This window comes from Typopeltis vanoorti, chromosome 9, assembly GCF_054136105.1.
Source record: "Typopeltis vanoorti isolate ZY-2024b chromosome 9, IOZ_Tvanoo_1.0, whole genome shotgun sequence".
NCBI classification, from domain to species: domain Eukaryota; kingdom Metazoa; phylum Arthropoda; class Arachnida; order Uropygi; family Thelyphonidae; genus Typopeltis; species Typopeltis vanoorti.
In genome coordinates this window covers 29,939,324-29,961,008 of record NC_143557.1, presented here as the reverse complement: position 1 = coordinate 29,961,008, position 21,685 = coordinate 29,939,324, and the positions used below count along the sequence as shown (strand labels likewise).

General features: G+C 33.3%; 1 protein-coding gene across 1 annotated transcript in view; it reads right to left on the bottom strand.

Annotated features, from left to right (window-relative positions):
* Nucleotides 1-21,685, bottom strand: part of Agps (alkyldihydroxyacetonephosphate synthase) — a 608,793-nt gene that overhangs the window by 125,579 nt on the left and 461,529 nt on the right. Inside the window, exon 15 of the mRNA XM_090397415.1 lies at nt 13,256-13,305. Coding sequence (XP_090253541.1) covers nt 13,256-13,305 — 50 coding nt within the window. The remainder of the gene's footprint in view (nt 1-13,255; nt 13,306-21,685) is intronic.

The window sequence follows — 21,685 nt, the reverse complement described above, 5'->3', positions numbered from 1 at the left end:
AATTTGGTTAAGAAGCATAGCCAAAGATAATTAACTGTTTTATAAGAAAATTTAAGAATCCTCAGAAATTCTCCATACCTTCACAGATTGTAACAAAAACTAAATTTTCATCATACACCAAGTTTGATTGCATTTATCAAAAATCTATCAAGAGCAGAGCTGAGATATGACACAGAACGGGACAGCAACAACTACGTAGCTTTAGCAGAATGCTTGCCCATTGGTTAACATAACAGTTTGTGAAAAATGTCTTCAGTGGTCTTGTACCACCGATAATGTAAGTCTGAGGATTTACAAAACTTATCAGAATCAATTTTTTGTCTGAGTTTAATACAATCTAATTCTACTTAAGTAACATTTGCAAAACTAAAAAAATATTATTTTTATTTTCCTGATCCCTATTGGAGTCATAAGACTCATCACAGGAGGTCAACACTAGTGAACACAAAGTCCATCATACCACTCCTTAACATCATTCATAGCCTGCATGTTCACCACCCTCTCAGGCAATGCATTTCATACTCCTACCACTCTACATGCAAAAAACTTACTTCTTACCCTTTTTAATCATCACCACCTTTGGCAACTTCAACGAATGGCCTCCTGTCCTTGTTCCTTTCCCTCATTCTACCATATGAAAAATCTCCCCAGTGTTAATATGATAATAACCCTTCAACAGGTTAAATGTCTCAATCATATCCCCCTTTGCCTTTTATCCACCAAACTCTGCAGTCTGCATGCCCTCAGTCTATCATCACAATCAACATTGTACAGTGTCCTGACACCATTTTTGTCATTCAGCTCTGCACAGGTTACTTCATCCACTTCAAATCCAAGTAACCAAATCTGAGCACAGAAATTCAGATGTTGTTTGATTAAAGCTTTAGACTGAGATCAACTTACTTTTATCTCCCGTGATCAATGTTCTTCTCAACAGTGCCGCAATTCTGAGATGTCTTCACAACTTTTGCAACCTGACTTCGGAACTTTAAATCTCTGCTTACAATCACACCAGGTTCCCTTGCTTCCTCCACTTTTTCCAGTATAATATAACTCCACCAAGTGAATATGAAGCTACACATCATCTGCAAACAACTGAACATTTACCTGCAGTCTTGTGACAATATCATTGACATAAATATTGATAACAGCAATGGCCCCAGGACTGAACCCTGTGCAACTCCACTTATAACCTCCCTACTCCCTGATACTGCTCCCCCATATACAACTTTCTGATATCTATCAGAGAGCCAATCACCAACCAAATATCCAAACCCATATGATGCACCTTAAAAATCAACTTCTCATGTGGCACCCTGTGAAATGTCTTAGAAAAATCCAAAAAAATGACAGATGATGCCTTACCTTCATCCAATGAATGCTCTTGTTACTGTACTGTAAAAGGTAACCAGATTACGAAAACAAGAGCATCCTTTAACAAATCCATGCTATGCCTGCATAAATAACACTATCCTCATATGCCCAATTCTGCATATGAGTTCTTACCAATTTCTCTAAATATCTTAACAACTACAGAAGAAATACAAACTGGTCTATAGTTTGATACCTACATTCTATCGCCACCCTTATGCATTGGTACTATCTTACCTTCCTTCCACTTTCCAGGAACCTGTCCCCATTGGAAGACTTTCAAACTGATTGTGCTGTTAACTACCAAGTTAACAGCACAATCAGTTCCATATCACATTCCCTTAAAACCCACAGGGAAATTCGATGGCCCTCTGCTTTAATGACATTCAGTGCACTCAATCTTTGGAATACATTCTCTTTATTCACTTCTAATACTTTATCACTCATTATCCTCCTGCGAATAATTCTCATCTCCACCCAGAAAGATAATTCATCCACTATCATTTTTCCCTCCTACTTGCCACATAGTGGAAAAAAAAAAAAAAAAAACTCCTTGGGATTTTCCTTCGATTGCAGTGCCAGTCTCCTCTCATATTATAATTTTTCTCTCCTTACATTACAATACTACTCATTTTCTTAGCATGAGCCTTATATTCTTTAATTCTTCTGCAATTCCCCTCCTATTCCTTAATGGAGTCATCCATTTGACTCCAAATTGCTTTATCTTCTTCACCCAAGGTACAATCTGTCATTGCTGTCAACAATTTTTCTTAAGTATGCCCATGCACTAACGACCCCTCTTCTTTTAAATTTTTTCATCCACTTTACTGCTGCAACCTGGTTTCTAAGCCAATGATAGTCACCTGCCTTATAATTCCACATAACTTTCTTCTGTTTTGATACCTCCCTATTCATCCTCAATTCATACATGCCTATTCATCCTTTAAGTCATGACTACAAGATCACTTTCACCAAAGGGAGGGGAACAAGTATGTCATCTCAGTCACAATTAGATCCTTTGTTGCTATGACGAAATCTGGATCTCTCGATCCTTGTGTTCCTTACTTCCCTACTGTAATCTAAACTGGGCAGAGGCGACAGCATGCAGTAATAAAGAAACTGAATTTTTGGATTTCTTGCCTAAGCTAGTTGTCCCTCAAGAAATCCAAAAATTCAGTTCCTTTATTACTGCATGCTGCCCAGTTTATATTACTATAGTTGAAGTCCCCTATAATGATCGCTCCCTTTGCGCTTGCCAAAATAATTTGGCTAAACATTTCCTACTCATTATCATCTATATTCCCTGGTCTGTAGCATAAACATTGTTTCATAAACATCCATCTCATCCCATATACTCTCAAAGCCATTAGTGCTATTCCCACCGGGATTCTCCTGAGAGCACACAATTCATCTCTTATCATGAGTCACACTCCACCACCACATTTACCTTCTCTAATCTACTAAAATATGCTATACCTTTCAATTTCTATCCCTGTTAGAATATCAGCTAACCAACTTTCACTGATACCAACAACATTTGCAGAGCCTGAGTCAATCACAGACACAAACGCATTCAAGCCACTATCTCCACAGGCCATTCCTGCAACATTTCAGTGCAATTCTATTTCCCTGCACAGAAAATAACAGTCTCTACAAATGCAATCCATATCCAACTCTTGCATACAGCTCCCTCCTATCCTTAAACATACTCCACACATCCACATCTTCCAGACCCCTTTTCCTGCACATTTTTGCTCTCATTTCATTTGTTATCATGGCTCTTCTCCTCCACTCCACATTATCATACCCAGGTATGCCTGGGCAACATGTTCACTATCTTTCCTCAGACACATTTCTATTGCACTATGTCCAACATCTACCTCAAATCATAAATTTAATTTAATCCTTTATCCAAGTGTAAGCAAACAAAGTTTGCACCTGAAGTATCTTCAGGACTGGGGCAACTTATGGCAAAGGGACTGACTTCACATCACTTGCCTTAGTATCCCATATTGCAACGCATATCTCCTTGCAGACATGTATAATGCTATGCATTATGGGAAGGGTCACTACCCAGACCAGTTTCGATCTTTATTGAGGTCTCTTCAGTGGGGGCCAGACCCCAAGGTGATACCAAGGTTGAAGCAATGCAGAAGTCATATTTCCATATATGAGTTGCCAAAAGGTGTCACACCTTATTAAATTACTCTGGATTAGTAATATTAGAGAGAGAGAGAGAAATAACATCTACCTCAAATCTTGTGTACATTATTCATGCTACCTCTCAGGTCATTTGTTCTAATCATTACTATCAATCCCTCTTCACTGCCATTGCCACACTCTATCGTTCCACCGAGTAAGCACTCCTCTGACACTTTTCTCTGCACACCCCAGTCATTGAATCTTCATACATGCCACTCAGAATAGATTCATCGATCATTCCTGGCAGTGCACACAACCACTACTGGCCACCAAGTACTTTGGCAACAAACAAAAATGTCATATATTGATCGTGACTGTTTTACAAGAAAATTTAAAGAAACTTTGCAAATGCTAAGGCTCCCTACACAGTGCAATAAAAATCAAGGATTGATTTTACATCAAGTATGGTCTGCTTTCATCAAAAATTTAACTGCTATGGACCTAGGATATAACCAGGTCCGTTTCGTACCAGGGTGCAATGAATCAGGGCATCACAATTTAGAAGTGGTATAATCGAACACGTTCATAAAAAATAAGGAATAATACACTGAACTGTTTGTGGAAGGGGGTACAAAAATTTTGCACCCAGGTGGCACAAACTCACAGAACAGCCCCGGATATAACATGAGTGATACCAATGTGATAGCAACAATTAGCAATGTTCCAACATGCATACAGTAATAAATTTATTATTTGCATTCTGATTTATCAATTATATGTAACAGTTGTGAAGTTATCAAAAACATCTAATACATGTCATTAACTGTTAATAGGCTTTTGTTGTGTAAAACTTTAATGTACCAGTATCCCTGATGATGCAAGTCTTATAACTCATGAAACTTGTCAGGTTTTAATTGCTTATTTTTATCAAACTCTTTATTTTAATCATAATGTGATCTCAATACTGAAAACTTCTCACAAATTCATACATCCTTCTCTCACTGGCATTTCTGACTTATGGCTTCCAATCTTTCTCTCTCTTTTTTCTCCCACTCTACCTCCCCCCTCTCAACTCCTCTATCCCTTACTTGCATTCTCTCTCATCTTTCTGCAATTTTCTCTCTTCCACTGTCTCTCCCTTGCTCTCTGATGCTGTTCTCTTACACCTACTCTCATTCCTCTCACACTAGCCAACTTCTCTTATCCTCCCAAGATCTTCATTCACCCTCAACTCAGTCTTCATTCCTTTCATCTCCATTCTCAGCAGTTCTATTTCTCTTTCCACACATTCTGCTTTTATTACCACACACACACACACACAAAATCATGGCCATCAGACAAACCATCTCTGTTCACTAAACTATCCAAAGCTAAATCTATATGTAGGTCTTTAACATTCTCTCCATCCTTCAACACATGACTAGCATTCACAAACCGAAAATTTATCATTTCCAAAGCACTATCTCCACCGTCACTAAATCTCAATATTGAGACACTCATGCCTTCCAGCACCTCCCATTCATCCATTTCATGCACACATGAGCATTCCCATCTTGCACTTCATGGAACGCTTTCAACAACATATCTTTGATAATTTCACCTAGACCTACACATGGGTCCAGCTTTGCAATTTGTAATGGCTCTTCCTCTAAGTTACAGTAGTTTCTTTCCAAATTGAATGCACTTCACCCTAGGATTCAATTCACATTAGAAGAAGAACGTAAATAACCAATTAGCCTTTTTTAGATCTTCTAATTCTTCATAAACCACATGGAAACTTATATTTTTCAGAAGATCCATTCAGGCCATTTATATCCATGCTGAATCTCAATGCCATCCTAGTTAAAAGGCTGGAATTATTATGACTTCAGCACATCGTGCTCATTCTTTAATCCTACTTTATGTTATTCAGATGAACTTTTATGGAAAGAATTACAACATATTAAATCCACCTTTTTATCTAATGGTTTTAAGAATTCTTTCATCAAAGAAGCTTTTAATAGTTATGGTATATCTATCTCTTCCAACACATAAGAAATAACTCTCATTCCTATCCCTTATGTGCTAGGCATTTCTGAACATCTAGAAAAGTTTTAAAATCACTGAACATTTTTGTTGTCTTTTGTCCCATCAGAAAAATCTCCACTTTTCTTGTTTCTCCTAAGGATAATCTTCCACCTCTAAGATTTCCAGGTGCCCACCAGATTTACTGCTCTCATGGGTTATCTTATTTTGTACATACTGGAAGATCTTCTTTTATTTATCTAGAAGAACACAAGTCATATATTAAATACCATAAGCCTGAACAGGCTGAGCATGCTATCGACACTAAACAGAGTTTATTGGAATAAGACAAGAGTCCTTAATAAAAGTAGTTTCCTCATAGAATGTTTTTATAAAGAAATGTGTGGTTGACTTCATTGTCATAATTTAAACAGATCCAATGGACTGCACTATCCCTTTTATGGGGAGATGGTACTTTATAAATCTGTTAATCTTTCCTAACTTTATTTATGTATAAGTATATATACAGTATATTCTTAAGTTAAGAAATTATTGATGTTATTTGGTTATCTTACATCAGTTACTTAGGTGGCATTCTTTAGAATTGTCTGATTAGTTAATTTCTGTTCTATGATCCTGTATATTGAATATGGCTATGGCACTTAGCAAAAATTTTGCATTAACTAAGTTTTTTATGTTAGTTTTTTTTCAGTTTTTATATTTCTTTTGATTATGCCAACTCACAGCATTCCATTGTTGAAATTATTCAGTTGACTCCCTATCATACCAGATGTAAATTTGATAATTCAATTGTCTATTTCCATATTCAAATTGTCACCATCACTAAAAATTGTGCCTAAAGAGCTGAAATGATTTGCTTAGTGGATAAGTTCTCTATTTCAAATGCATCTGATGTTTTTAATGTTCCTGCCTTTTATTATTCACTTAATTAGTTATTCAATTCAGTTAGGAACTGAATAACTAATAAAGTTATTCAATTTTTAGTTTCTTTATAAAGTAAAGAGCCGAGATTAAACATTTCCACTTTTGATATCAGGTTTAATGGCACTCTCCTTCATAACATGATAATATGCATGCTTATCTCACATCTGATTTAAAATCAAACCAACTTCCTGTACTTCCCTTCAGTTCTGACTGCTGAATTACAACTCAAAGAGCATGTATAAAGTCTCATTTAGCATATAATTAGTAATTTGAACAGATTTTTTTTGGAACATCGTTAAATGCCTTTGACAGATCTTCAAAATTTAAACACAGATCCTCATTATGTTTCCATTATTTCTTGTCTATCTTAGAATGAAGATATAATCCTGACAATCTCTATTTAGCCTGATACGAGCTTCTGTTTCTTTTCCCTTCCACAATTTCTCTTAGACTTTTCTCAAGTATGTTTGCTTACATCTTATCAGGAACACTCAGTAGGGAAATTCCTCTGCAATTCTCACCTCCCCCTTTTTTTTACAGAGTAAGTAATTTACATGACAGCTCTACTCCAATCATCTCGAATTTACCTGACTAGGCTACACTGCACAACTCGTTATGCAGTGAAGTCAATGTAAAACATTTATATTTCCATACTTGCACATATGGAAGTATACATGAGTATACCGAAAGCAGTTATAATAAATTTAGTTTAATCCTTTATCCAAGTGTAAGCAAATAAAGTTTGCATCTGAGGTATCTTCAGGACTGAGGCAACTCATTGTAAAGTTGGACCAAGCTCTCATCACTCCTTGTCTTAGTATCTCCCATAATGCAAAGCACATCTCCTTGCAGACATGCACACTAGTGGCCAAAATTGTGGAAACCTTTTGGAAAAAGTGTATTTCTGAGGTTTGATGGCTCATAACACCACTTTTTTGTGGTGTTATGAGCCATCAAACATAAGACACATGCTATGGCAACAGCAGCAATTTTGAAATCTTTCCTTCAAATTTTAGAAGCGTTAGACTGTATAGCCGAAGACCAGTCACAAAAGGGAGACACTAGAAGAGAAGCAGATAATATTGCAAATAAGATGCAAGAGCTAGAATTCGTTTTTATGTTGAATTTTTGGAATGACATTTTGCAAAATTTTCATAGAGTAAGCCAAGTTCTACAAAATGAGGATGTCAACTTAAAAACATGTGCAGATCTGTATGGATCATTAGCTGACCAATTGTGCACTTCACGAAATGAATTTGAAAGATATGAAGCAGCTACAAAGGAAGTGCTACCAGATGTTGATCACAAGGCAGCTCAAACTCAAACGTATCAGAAAGAAGGTGCCCAATGACGGAGATGCTCCAGAAGTCTATCTGAATGCCAGAGATAAATTTCGTATCACCACCTTTTACACAATTGTTGACAAACTTGAAACTGAGATGAGAAGAAGAGGAGAGATATACAAAGAAATATCAGAGAGATTTTCTTTTCTAAGTGATGTGCCACATAATACTACTTCAGTGACGTTATTATCTACTGAAATTGAAAGGTAGTCTCAGTGTTGTCAAAAGCTGATTGATGCTTACCCAGAGGACTTGAACACTAATTTCTCAACTGAGCTTCAGCAGTTTTACTCATATGTGCGCCATAAGTTCAGTGCAACAAAAAATGTAAAAACAAGACTCAGTCATGCTGAACTTTATAAAATAATTGTAGAAGACAATATTGGGTGTGCCTTTCCAAATGTAGACATTGCCTTTCGTATATTTTTAACATTAATGGTCACAAATTGCTCAGCTGAGTGTTCATTTTCTCAGTTGAAGTATATTAAAAATCCCATCAGAACAACTATGCAACAAGGCAGGTTGAATGCCTTATCTCTACTAAGTATAGAAGCAGATGTGGTAAGTAAGATCAATTTTGATGAGGATCTGATCAGAGACTTTGCAAACAAAAAAGTAAGAGAAAACTTTTCAAATCTCAATAAAGTTGAAGTATACAAAAATAAACATTATTTTCCATCTTACTATAAGTTTTGTTTCATTTTGAAAAATAAAAATTTATTTTATGGTTTATTATTGTTTATATTTTGAATTACATATATATGGGGCACCAAAATCTTTTAAGTGCTTAGTGCCTCTATGGGTCTTAATCTGGCCCTGGTTCTGTAATGTGAAACCAAGATTGAATTATTGCCTCTATTACCATGTTGGAGGCTTAACAGATTGTGTACAGCACTCAGAAAGAATTAAAAACAAAATTTAATTCTTTCCATATTTTGTCTCAGTCAATGAGAAAAAAAGATTAACTCAATACAGAGGAGAGCAAATAGATTGATAAATGACGCATCTCTTACCAACTCACTGCCCCCACTTTCACACAGACATTTGGTCTCTGCAATTTGTGTATTCTGTAAATATTTCCACAGCAAATGTTAACCTGAAACGGCATCAATAATTTCCCCACTGAGCACTAAGCCCATTGGAGTACGTACAGCTGCGACTCAATATCCCTTCACAGTACACCTTGAAACCCACAGAAAAAGTTACTTTTCCTCCTCCTCCTTCATCGATGCTACTGCTGTACTGTGGAACAGTCTTTCCCCTGATGTATTTCCCAAGGAATACAATATACAGGCTATTATTTTAATGGCTAATATAGCCTACTTTTGTTTAAGAGTGCCCCTCACTGCATAAGAGATTAGCCATTAAAATGACAGTTTATTTTAGAGGAGTAACATGGGAATTTTCTCAGAAATAATACCAATTTACAGGCTTTTTAATCAAAAGTAAACAAGTTTCTCCTTTAGCAACCCATTACCCATATACCATACTAATGTACTATAAGGTTGACCAACTTATAGTGTACTATAAGGTTGTGTATGGACTCAACATAAATAAAATAAAATAAATAAATAAACAAATAAAAAATCTCTAATTCTGCAGTAAGTTGATTTTTTGGAATTGGCTGTTGAGATGGTCTAGGAAATTCTTTGGATTCAGGTTCATGACTCTGGATTAGGAAGATATCATCTATATATCATTTACACAATCCAGGTTTCAATGGGAATGAAGAGATAGCTTTTTTTTTCTTCTTCAAAAGATTTCATATATAGTTTTACTAGTATGGGAGATAAAGGATTGCTCATGGCTGAACCAAAGTTCTGTTTGTAAATAGTGTCTTTAAACTGAAAATAACCAGAATTAACACAATGTGTTAATATAGACATTACTTTTTTTGATCATTTATCTTTTAACAGAGTAAGAACTTCTTCTATTGGCACATTTGTGAAGAGGGAAACAACATCAAAACTAGCCATAATTTCTACCTTTTGAATATGTAGATTTTTGACACTTGAAACAAAATCAAGAGAATTTTTGAGGAAGGAGGAGGTCGAGCTGAATAAGCATTTTAGGAATTGAATGAAGAGACAATGGAATATTTCTAGAAAACTCTGTAGTTATTCTTAGAAGGTTGTTTATATGGTTATGGAGTTCACAAGTTGTATCTCTGTCAAGAATAGAGTAAGTATCTGTTTGTAATCACTGGAACATTTTGTTATTATATTCTTCACTATCCAAGATGACAGTGGAGTTACCTGTATCTGCAGGTAAAATTATTATATATATATTTTTTTTATAGTTATTTTATTGTTTAACATTCTGCTGGAGAGATATTGTCTGTAGAGGGTTTCACATTGTTGATAATAAAAATGAATACCATATGGAGTAAATTAGCTTTTTTATATTTGGAATCTTTTGAAGAAAAAAAATCTATCTTTATGTTCCCATTGAAACCTAAATTGTGGAAAAGATGACATCTTCCTAATCGGGAGTCATGGACCTGAGTCTTTAAAGAATTTCCTAGACCATCTCAACACCCAAAAATCCAATTTACTGCAGAATTAGAGATCGATGGCATTCTTCCGTTCATAGATATCACACTCACTTGTGTATCTCAGAAATGAAAAATCTCTATTTACAGGAAACCCACTCACACCAATAGATATCTCCATGCAAAGCCTCCATCACTATCCACCTCAAAAACTTGTCATTATTTCTACACTAGGCAAATGTGCTTGCTCCCTCTTCTGTAAAGAAGGTATTAACAAAGAACTTCAATTTCTTCTTACAACTTTCAGCAAAACGGTTATTCAAAACAAACAATAAGCTACTATTCAATTTGCCATATTTAAGATAGAAATAGTAAAAAGGGCTACATATATCTACTATGTAGAAATGGAATTGATATGTAGTTCTACATAGTAGACCTACATATCAATTCCATTTTGCCAAAATTAGCCAAAGTTCTCAAAAAATATAACACAACTTCTTTCACTGCTCTACTTAAACTATGTTTCTTGCTCAGTATGACCAAGCAAAAACATACCAACTTGAAATATCCTGGTGTTTACTGTATTGTGGAATTGCAACATGCCTTATTTTGGCCAGACCGAAAAATCTATCAAATTATATCTAGAGGAACATAAGTGAGACTTCACATATGACAGAACCAGAGCAAGTACTCTGGAAAACCTCGTCCTGAATTCTGCTGATGCTGACAACTCTATCATTCATTCTGTCATTTGGGACAAATTGGAAAATATCTTTCGATGGTATGATGAACTGGAAAGAAGAACTGTAGAATCTAAATAAATCATCCTCCATCCAGTACATCTTAACACTAACCTCAGCTATGATCTCTCAGGCTGTCATTGTGCTGCTATCCAACTTTGGAGTTCACAAGGCTTTGAATGTGTGCACACGCCCAACAATGAAGAGATAAAAAATCTCAGAATGGGCTTCAAACATTAATGCTTTAATGTATAGATTTTCTCTCACAATATTGGTTGGTAGTTCTCTCATGTTATGCACCTGAAGAAGTCCTCTACAAAGATGAAACCAGTTGTGCAGTTTATTTAAATTAAAACAGTGTTTCTATTTTTATCTCTCAGCTTATAGTCATTTAATCTGTTTCAAAAATAGTCAAATAAATCAATTATATTGATTTTATATATATCTGCTGAAGATGGAGGTTGAAACATAAACTATAATAATCTGAAATAAATTCATATTATCCTGAGATGGTAATATACGATGGCTTCTGATCACTGTCTACATTAAAAAAGAGTGCCACTGCTTCAAAAAGTTGCATTAGGCTAAATTTTTACCCATGTGATGAGTCAGACAAAAAAGGTAAGTGGAAACTGTGGGCTCTCAATATGACAGAATTAATTTTTGTCATTTATTTAAATTAATTTTTTCATTTGCTAAAGTATTTGAAATATACTGTTTATGTTATCAATCTAAGCTATAAGAGTTGGCAACTTGAAAAAATTAAGTCACTTATTTAGTGTACTGAATTTTCATTAAAGCTACAGAGTGATAATACTAAACCACCTGTTCCTAACTCTTCTGAAACTTGATTAACACCCCAACCAGCTACGACGTCATAGATGTCCAGCAAAATCTGGCTATGATTCTGTAACACCCATTGAATAACATGGATAAGAAGTGCAATTTGGTATCACTATTTCATCCACCATGGCTGGTAGAGAAGTTAAAGTTCTCTACCAGCCATGTTCTCTCCACCAAACAATTGCGATTTTGTTGTGTAGAATTTATGGAGACAAAAACATATGTTGGAGTAATTATTTTACTTATAACTATGAAAATAACACTTAATGTTTTGACCTGACTATAATCGAATAAATATCGAGATCATCAAAATAAGTTAAATCTAAATGCATTTAAATTGGTTGGTAGTTCTCTCATGTTATGCACCTAAAGAAGTCTTCTACAAAGATGAAACTAGTTGTGCAGTTTATTTAAATTAAAACAGTGTTTTAGTAAATTAGTAGCTTGTGTCCTGTGCATATATGTTTTCCTGATGATGACCTCGATACAAAGGTTGAAACATCAAGTGTTATTTTCATAATTATAAGTAAAGTAATTACTCCAACACTTGTGTTTTTTCTGCATAAATTCTTCACAATGAGGAATTGATGACCGTCGTGTACTTTTACATGAAAGAATTGCGATTTTGATTCACAATTTACTTCAAAATTTTGCTGTATAGTTCATCCTGTTTTTTCCCATATTATCTGTCTTAAAATCACCCCCCCCCCAAAAAAAACACTGCTTTACTAATTCTTCATACCAAATTAATTTAGTATGAAGTGTATAACTTTAGTTATACACTACTCTGTTTACTTGCCAAATTTTATCCCAATCACAAAGGAACAAGTTTCTCATTTCCCCCCTTCACTATTTGAAATAATTCTCCATCACAAATAAATAAAAATATAATAATAAAACAATTAATTTGCCTTTCATTTATTACTTGAAACATGCAATTCCCTAAACTGCTCAATCTACATTATTATTTTCCTCTCTAGATATATGTAACCAACGCCATCATACCTCTTACTAATAAGCTCTCATAAAACATTTCTAACATATCTTCATTGATTTAGATTAACTCGCTTGCCTACTCACTCTTGACCTCTTTTATTATTAATAATTTTTGTAATCTGTCTACCATCACAGTAATTATCCAATGTTTTATCCCAACTCTGGCATGAATTAACCACTGTAAAAGCAATGATATATTTATATATCATTAAAACAGAGTTAAAAGTGTTACATTGAAATGAAAATAACATGGATAGGCAGTATAAATTATCTGATATATATTTCATCTGTGTGGTTGTTTGAGTGGTTAAACATGCTGTGCAAATCATTAATATTCAATGATGTCTTTGAAACATAAATGAGAAACTGAAAGAACATACCCAAATTTCGAAGCAATATTATATATCCTCTTTTGTAAAAGTTCAACATCCTAAGAGAGAGAGATATTTCAACACATTTATTACAATAATAAATAAAATGTCTATTTAATCGTTTTTGAATAACAAAAATTTGATAATACACATATGCAAAGCTATTTGAAATTAAATGTATGATTCAATTAGCATGATATTCTTAATTCAATTTAAGCATGCTGTATAATACTCAAATATCATTTTACATTTGAGTATTACATGTTATGTAAATTCAATGAATGATTAAATTTTAATAGACAGCAATGCATGAATGGTGAGTTACCAATTAGGTTGTGAGAAACGTTGTTTCAAGGTGTACAGAGAGAGAGAGAGACTATGCAGAGAGGAATCTGGATGGGCCAGGGGCTAACAATGAAAAAGATGGAGATCTAGGATGGATACTGCACAGCAAGCTATTTTTTGTGGTGTGGAAATAGCACAAATTTTATATCATGTTAGGCGTTGTTATAGGCCAGTGGTGTTCAACATTTTTTTTTTAATATGCGAGCTACTTTTCTATACTAAGTTATTCGGCGATCTACTCTCTTATATAGATCAAGTTCCCAAACCTGATATCTGATAACGCACAACTATGCAGTTAAATGCGCTCACTCGTTTTGGAATAACAAAAACGTTATTCACTTTGGAGGATCCACTCTCCTAGCCCTAAAAACTTTAAAGAACCTAAAAACTTTATTTGTGTATTTAAAAATTTATTTATCACTTTCAATTATTTTAGTACAACAAATAAAACAAATATATTGGAATAAAATATTTATTTCTCTATTTTGGAAAACCAAAGTTAGAAAAAACAACAGATTGATTACAACCTCACAAGTTACAGGAAATGCTGGTTGATTTAAAAAAACGTTAATGTGAAATTTGGCATTGTTTGGACCTTGCAATATTTTCATAGTCAGGTTGATATGAAGAAGTGGTCAATCGCAGACAATCATCCAAATGATCATTTGTAATTTGGTTTCTTAATTTATTTTTTACAACGTTCATATTTGAAAAAGCAGAATCTGACAAGTATGTCGATCTGAAACACGACAAAATTTTTCGTGCAATATCAGTTAATATTGGAAATTTTTCATGTGTATATTTCCAAATGACTTCATTGTTTATTGATTTTAAATGTAAACTATTCTGAATGTTTATTATCTCAAGTTCTGCTTCAGCTTGGTTTATATCAAACGGCCCACTAATTTTATTTGAAATTTCTGTGATGTTCAAGTTTTCTTGAAATGGATTATTGATAAAAGATACAATAATTTCAGTTTTATTAAAATCTTTAAATCTTGAATTTATTTCTTCCTCAACTAATTCTATTTCACAAATAAATTCTTTTAAATCACAGCAAAGCATTTCTTGATTTTGTTCAAAAAATTTTAATAAATATGGGAGATGTCTAAATTCGCAGTCATTTATATTTTCTTTAATAAAAGTAAGTATTGTTGGAAAATTTTTATTGAACTTAACATATCAATTAAATTTTTATCTCTACCTTGTAACTTTAAATTGCTTAATTTTGTACAGAAATCTACTAAAAATAAGTGTTAACAACCATCTTTTATCACTCAATTATGGATAAATATCTCCTTTTTCACCAAGAAAAATTTTTATATCGTTAATTAATACAAGAAATCTTTCTAAAAATTGACTTCTGCTGAGCCAGCGAACATTATTGTGCAACAGAAGTTCCCTATCATCATCTGCCTGTAATTTAAATAACCGCTGTTGCAGGCTTTTCCTCAAACAGAATTTACAATTTTAAATGTAATATCCAAAACATCTTTTATTACACAGTACTTGTTGGTGGATAATACAGTGGTACGTTAAAATATCTGGATATTTGTCATCGTTTTTACATAATGAAATGAAGCCTGATTTATTACCTATCATTGCAGGAGCACCATCAGTAGTAATAGACACAAGTTTAAAAAGCGGAAGTTTGTGTTGTTTCACAAATTCATCAAATGCCGAAAAAATGTCTTCCTCCCCTAGTGCTTCCCGATAATAGTTTAATTTTCAAAAGTTCTTCTTTACTTGAATAATCTTGAAATACCATGCAAATAAATACCATTAACTGAGCAATATCAGTGAAGTCGTTTGATTCATCAAATTGTAATGAAAATGCAACACACTGGTGAATGTCTGACATTAACTGAGGATTCAGATCGCCACTTAAAATTTCAACTCTTCTCATAACCATTGTTCTGGAAAGTTGCAAATCTTTAATATTCGAAATGATTTCATTTTTATTTTTAAATCAGAAAATAAAGATTCTGCTGCTGCAAGAAACGATTCTTTTATTAACTGTCCATCAGTAAAAGGCTTTTTTGCTTTTGCTAATAAATGACACACTTTCAAAGATGCAATAATGGCTGATATTGGTTTATTTATTATTTTCGAAATTATATTTTGTTGTCCAGAAAGTCCTGCCTTTAAATTTATAATTTTTGATTCACGTATTTCGGAATTTTGGGGAAAATCTTCATCATATTTTGCATGTAGCAATCGAAAATGACTCTCAATATTACCTTTTTTTTTTTGTAATTGCTACAGATGAATTACAAATCAAACAACAACACTTCCCATTTACCATTGTAAAGAAATAATCAATTTCCCATTCCTTGTGAAAATGATACGTCTTCTATTCCTTTGATACACTCATGATTATCCTCAAATTAAAAAAAAAACTTTTAAATATTTTATTAAAATAAAAAATGTTTATAACTTATCAATTAGCGAACAAAATAATGGTAAATCTAGAGCAACTGAAACTCAACTGAAATTCTAACAGTGGGTAGTGGGAAGTGTGTGATGTAAAAACGCATATGATGTGCTTTGCTTATAATCGTATTCACTCAGATCGCTGTTTGACTTCCACTGATCCAAATTAATTAATTTACACGGACTTATAAGAAAATTGTCCGCGCAGTTAGCCTATTGGCTGTGCGCTTCGCAACCATATGCCTGAGAAAGACGTGTCCTCGGTTCGATTCCCGTCGGAGATGTGAGGAGCTGAAGGTTCTTCCTCAGGCATAGCCAAGTTAGCCAGTCTTGGGCGTGGACCGTAGGGTTTTTCGCCCAGTTTATCCTGGTTTTTTTTTTATCCCACAAACAGGCATATTGGACCCATGAACATACAGGATACAGCCATAGGACATATAGACGAAAACAAAAGAGGAGATGAGTGCCATCTGTCTTAATTCACCACCCATTAGGCATTCATGGCTTAGCCATGAGTGACCCAACGGTCCATTAAGGACTATGGGAGAGATAGATAGATAAGAAAATTACTGATTTGACAATTTTAACGAAAAATAAATAAACAATAGCAATATACTTAAAGAGAATTAAAAAATAATACAAAATAATGATAAATAAAATATTATGTTTTCAGTTTTAATTAAATTTGTAAGTAAGGAGGAATAAACACGAGATCGACCAAAAATTGCTCTGCGATCGACATGTTGATCAAGATCAATGGGTTGAATACCACTGTTATAGGCTTTAGAATGTCCACAGGATGTAGAGGCAAAATACTTATGTAAATACAAGAATAAATATATATAAGACAAGAAATATGGGAATACAGAATGGAAGAAGAAATCAACTTACCATGATATTGAAGAATGTTAAATCTGCTTATAACAGCACTGACTCATTGCTATGGCAACAGAAAAAGCTGTTAACTTCCTAACATCCAGTGCCCACATGTGGAAAATGTACACATTACACCTCTATAGTATCCGAATTTCTTTGAAAGGCAATATTACCAGTACAAGAAGTTTTGTGCCTTCTCCATTATCACAACAATGTACTCCTTCTGAGTGATATTGTTAGGCTACACAAATAAACATAAATAAAAAGGTGGTATCTTGCCCCAAACTTGAGGGAATGTGGTTATGAGCTGAGTTCAGGTATTCAGATGTTTGTGTGTATGTGCATGTATATACATAAATATATTCGGATCTACATAGCCGGAAGCCATGACAAACTGAGGGGGTCAGTTTTAATGCTATGCAGTACCATGACAATGCAGTTTAAGCAGATCAATCAAGAAAGAGTTAATGAGCAAGAAAAATCATTAAAAACTCTCCATTTTAATATCAAATAAGAATTATTATAAAACCAGCAAAAACACTCCTGTTTTTTTTCAGCGAAGAAGAGATACTAAAAAATAGTATATGGAGAAGTAGAATCCAGAAAAAGGTACGTTACTAGTAGAGTGTGTGTGTGTATGTGTGTGTTAAAGGGCTCTGTATTTGGTTTGATACATTTAGGTTACTGTCCACGCATTTGGTGCTCGCTAAGATGATCGACTGAGAATATGTGAGTTGTAAAAGTTGGTTAGTAGATGGAAAAGAGGAAGATAACAGATATATTTATGCCACTAAAATGGTTTTACAGAATTGATACAGAAGAAAATTATCAGTATTTGTCTCCTGTTGATAGATGAGGCAGACAGATAAAGGGGGTCATCCTTATAAATTGAATTAGAGTATGTTAGTATTGGGTTCAGAACTAGATTTTTCACCTGGAGTGGTAAATGAGAGTGAAATGGGTTGCTAGTTTGTTGTAGGTGCTATATTATCAGTGAATTCATTCAAAGAGTGTTATAAGTATTATGTGGATAGTCTGGGTCTCCCATGATGAATCTTCAGATTCCATGATGATTCTTATCCAGCAATAACAATTATAATAATAATCTCTTACTGTTGTATAAAACAAGATTCTCTTTCCTTTGATATAAGAATAAATTTCTTATCTTTTCTGCTTTAGCAGGATATTCCTATCTAATCTGCTTTTCTATTCGGCATAGAAGAGCAAATTAGATGTGATAGTACTTAAAGTAAAAGTTTGGATAAGGGATATGTTCTTTACTCTGGACATCTTTTAGAAGTTGTCATGTGGAATTAACCGAAAAACAGAAGTTGGTTCTTTTTTTTCCTTTCATCCTACTGAAGGAAAAATACACACACAGCTAATTGAAAGCTTCTGCTCCTTTTTCATTTTGATGAAATAAATCAGCTGCATACACATTCCTTGGATATCAGTACTAGCATAGAAAATCCAGATAGCATACAAGTTTTTCTTCCTTTTATTACTCATCAAGGCATTCCATTTTATTATACATCCTTTCCACTAAAACTATGCCCTAAAAACAGACAATAAAATGCTTTCTCCACTTTGCAGTTTCAATGTTTATTTCTTGTTTTTTTTTTTAAATGAAAAGTTTGATTTTACCCTGATTTACTTTTTAAATTTACATTTACATGAAAAAGTTGTGTCATTTCTTTCCTAAGAAAATAATATTCTTTCTCTAAGCACATGTCGCAAGATTTCTTAAGATATTCTATTTCGGCTGTACTTTTAGCTTCTCCCAACAGTTGGAGGATAAACATTACAATACCAATATTTAAAATGGGAATAAAAAATAATATGCACAAAAGTTATCAAAGAAGAATTAAAATAAAATCTAAATGATAGTGACAAAAACAGACAAATATTATGTGTTTTGCTCATTTACAAAAAGCTTTTGATAAAACCAGATTACAGTATGTTTTAAAAGTACTACATCAAGAAACATGCCACTATAAGTTATCAAAGATATATACACACACACACACAAAAAAAAAAATGAATGCGTAATAAAACATCGCATTTAGGTGTTATCTTTTATATGCAGAAAATCTCTGTAAGGAGCATAACAAAGTGATTCATTAATTCATCTTTATTTAACATAATTATATATAAATTAATAACTGAATATATGAGAGAGAAATTAAGTGGTACTAAAAACCAAAAAATTATTTAAATTTGGTTGTAAATGCAGATGAAGTATTACTTACAAGAAATGAAGATAACTTCCAAAGGCAATTATTTAAATTCCAACAGATATATAGCAGTTTTAATATGAGATATCGATGGAGAAAATAACAAACAGAGGCATATGCAGAAGAACCAATATGATTATTCAGAACTAAATGCAAAAAATGTTGGCAGTGGAAATAAAATAGCCTGAAGTAAAAGAAGAATCCTTGAAGGTTAATAAAATATCAGGATATTTTAATTCAACAATATGAAAAAATAACAATAATCAATAAAGATCTAGCAAAGTACAGCAAGAATTAATAAATCAATAGTCTGACCAATATTAACTTAAGTGAAACAAAGCAGAAACATCAAAAATTTCAGTGATAAATACATGTGAAATGAAAATATTAAGAAAAATATTCAGCGAAATTAAATTGGATAGAAGAAACAAAAAATTTTGAAGACTGTCAATTACAACTTTTAAATGAGTGGATAAAAAAGAGATCAGAATGGAATGACATTAATAGCACAGAATCAAAAAGAATAGTTAAATTCATAAGAAATTAGCAAATAATAATAATAAAAAAATGGACAGATCTACAATGAACTATTGCAAATGCAACAAGCTTAAAGCAGGAAATAGAATTTTATTCTTGGAAGTTTTGGTGAAAAGATCACATAATTTTGATAAAACCAGATTATATTATATTTTAAAAGTATTAATATCAAGAAACATGCCACTACAAGTTATCAAAATGATTCACTTTATTAGTACTATACTCCTCCTCTAGTTTTGTGTACTTGTGTACTATACTCCTCCTCTAGTTTTGTGTACTTTTTCTGGAAGCTTGGGAAATTTTTCTAGATAGCAGTTAAAGGTAAATATATCATTACTGTGTTAATAAATAGTGATTTTTATATTGATAGAGGATATTAGAGATGTTTATATTATTTGATCTCTTTATTTCTGACAATTATTCTTTTAATTCCGAGTGTACCTATATGTGCACAAGGGTTCACTCCAATTGGTGCAATGACCACTTTTTTACTATTTCTCTCAGAATCCAAATAATCACTGACTCAAGACCAAAATACAAAATAAACACATTTAATATAATTCAAAATTAATAATGGAAAAAACTCACATACAAAGATTATTTAATAGTATAATTTTAATATTATTTAATAGTATAATGGTGGGCGATAGATGGTGTTGATGGAGATGATTCGTAGTAGAAGTTCGATGTAGTGGTTGAGACAGTTGTAGGTATCCTCCCACGATGAGTCTTCGGACTCCTTGGAGGTGTCAGGAATATTAATAATAATAATAATTTTTGCCTGTGTGTCACAGGCATCTTCAAGTACATTACGCTCAAATTAAACAATAACTGACAATTCCAAAAAGCGCCAGCTAAATAGCTGATGTAAGATAACTAAAAAGGTCAATAACTTTCCTAAAAAAAAAAATAAAAAAAAAAAAAAACCAATACAATAAAAAGTTAGGAAAGATTACCTGATTTGTAAAGTACTATCTCCCATAAAGGGGATAGACGTATGGAATGGCTCTTCAGATGAACTTCAACAATTTCTCACTAAGTTAAACGTATTTCATCCTAGGATCAAGTTTACCCTAGAAGTAGAATCAAATAAGCAGTTAGCCTTTTTAGATCTTTTAATTCTTCGCCAACCAGATGTTAACCTACATTTCTCAGTTTACAGAAAGAAGATGCATACAGGTTATATCCATGCGGAATCTCATCACCATCCCAGTCAAAGGGCAGGAACAGAAAGAACTGCAATATATAACTTCTTCCTTTCTATCTAATGGTTATAAGAATTGCTTCATTAAAAGAGCTTTGAGTAGTTTTAACATGTCTTCCTCTTCAAACACAGAAGAAATAATGCGCATTATTTCTTCTGTGTTTTTTCCCTTATGTACAAGGCATCAGTGAAAGTATAGCAAAAGTTTTAAACCCACTGAATATTTTTGTTGCCTTTTGACCGTTTAGAAAAATCTCCACCTTTCTCACTTCTCCTAAGGACAAGCTTCCACATCTTAATCATCCAGGTGTCTACCAGATTCCGCGCTCTTGTGGATTATCTTATTTCAGACAAACAGGAAGATCTGCCTCTATTCGGCTAGAAGAACACCAATCTTATATTGAATACTTTAAACCTGAAAAGTCTGGACTTGCAGAACATGCCATCTTCAGTAGACACAGAGTTCATTGGAGAAAACAAGAGTTCTTCACAAAAGTCAGTTTCTCATGGAACGGCTTTATAAAGAAACATGTGAAACTCTACTTCATTCTCCTAACTTAAACAGATCCGACGGCTTACGTCTATCCCCTTTATGGGAGATAGTACTTTACAAATCAGCTAATCTTTCCTAACTTTTTATTGTATTGATTTTTTTTTTTTTAAAGGAAAGTTATTGACCTTTTTAGTTATCTTACACCAGCTACTTAGGTGGTGCTTTTTGGAATTGTCAGTTATTGTTTAATTTGAGCTTAATGTACTGAAGATGCCTGTGACACACAGGCGAAAATTATACTATTAAATAATCTTTGT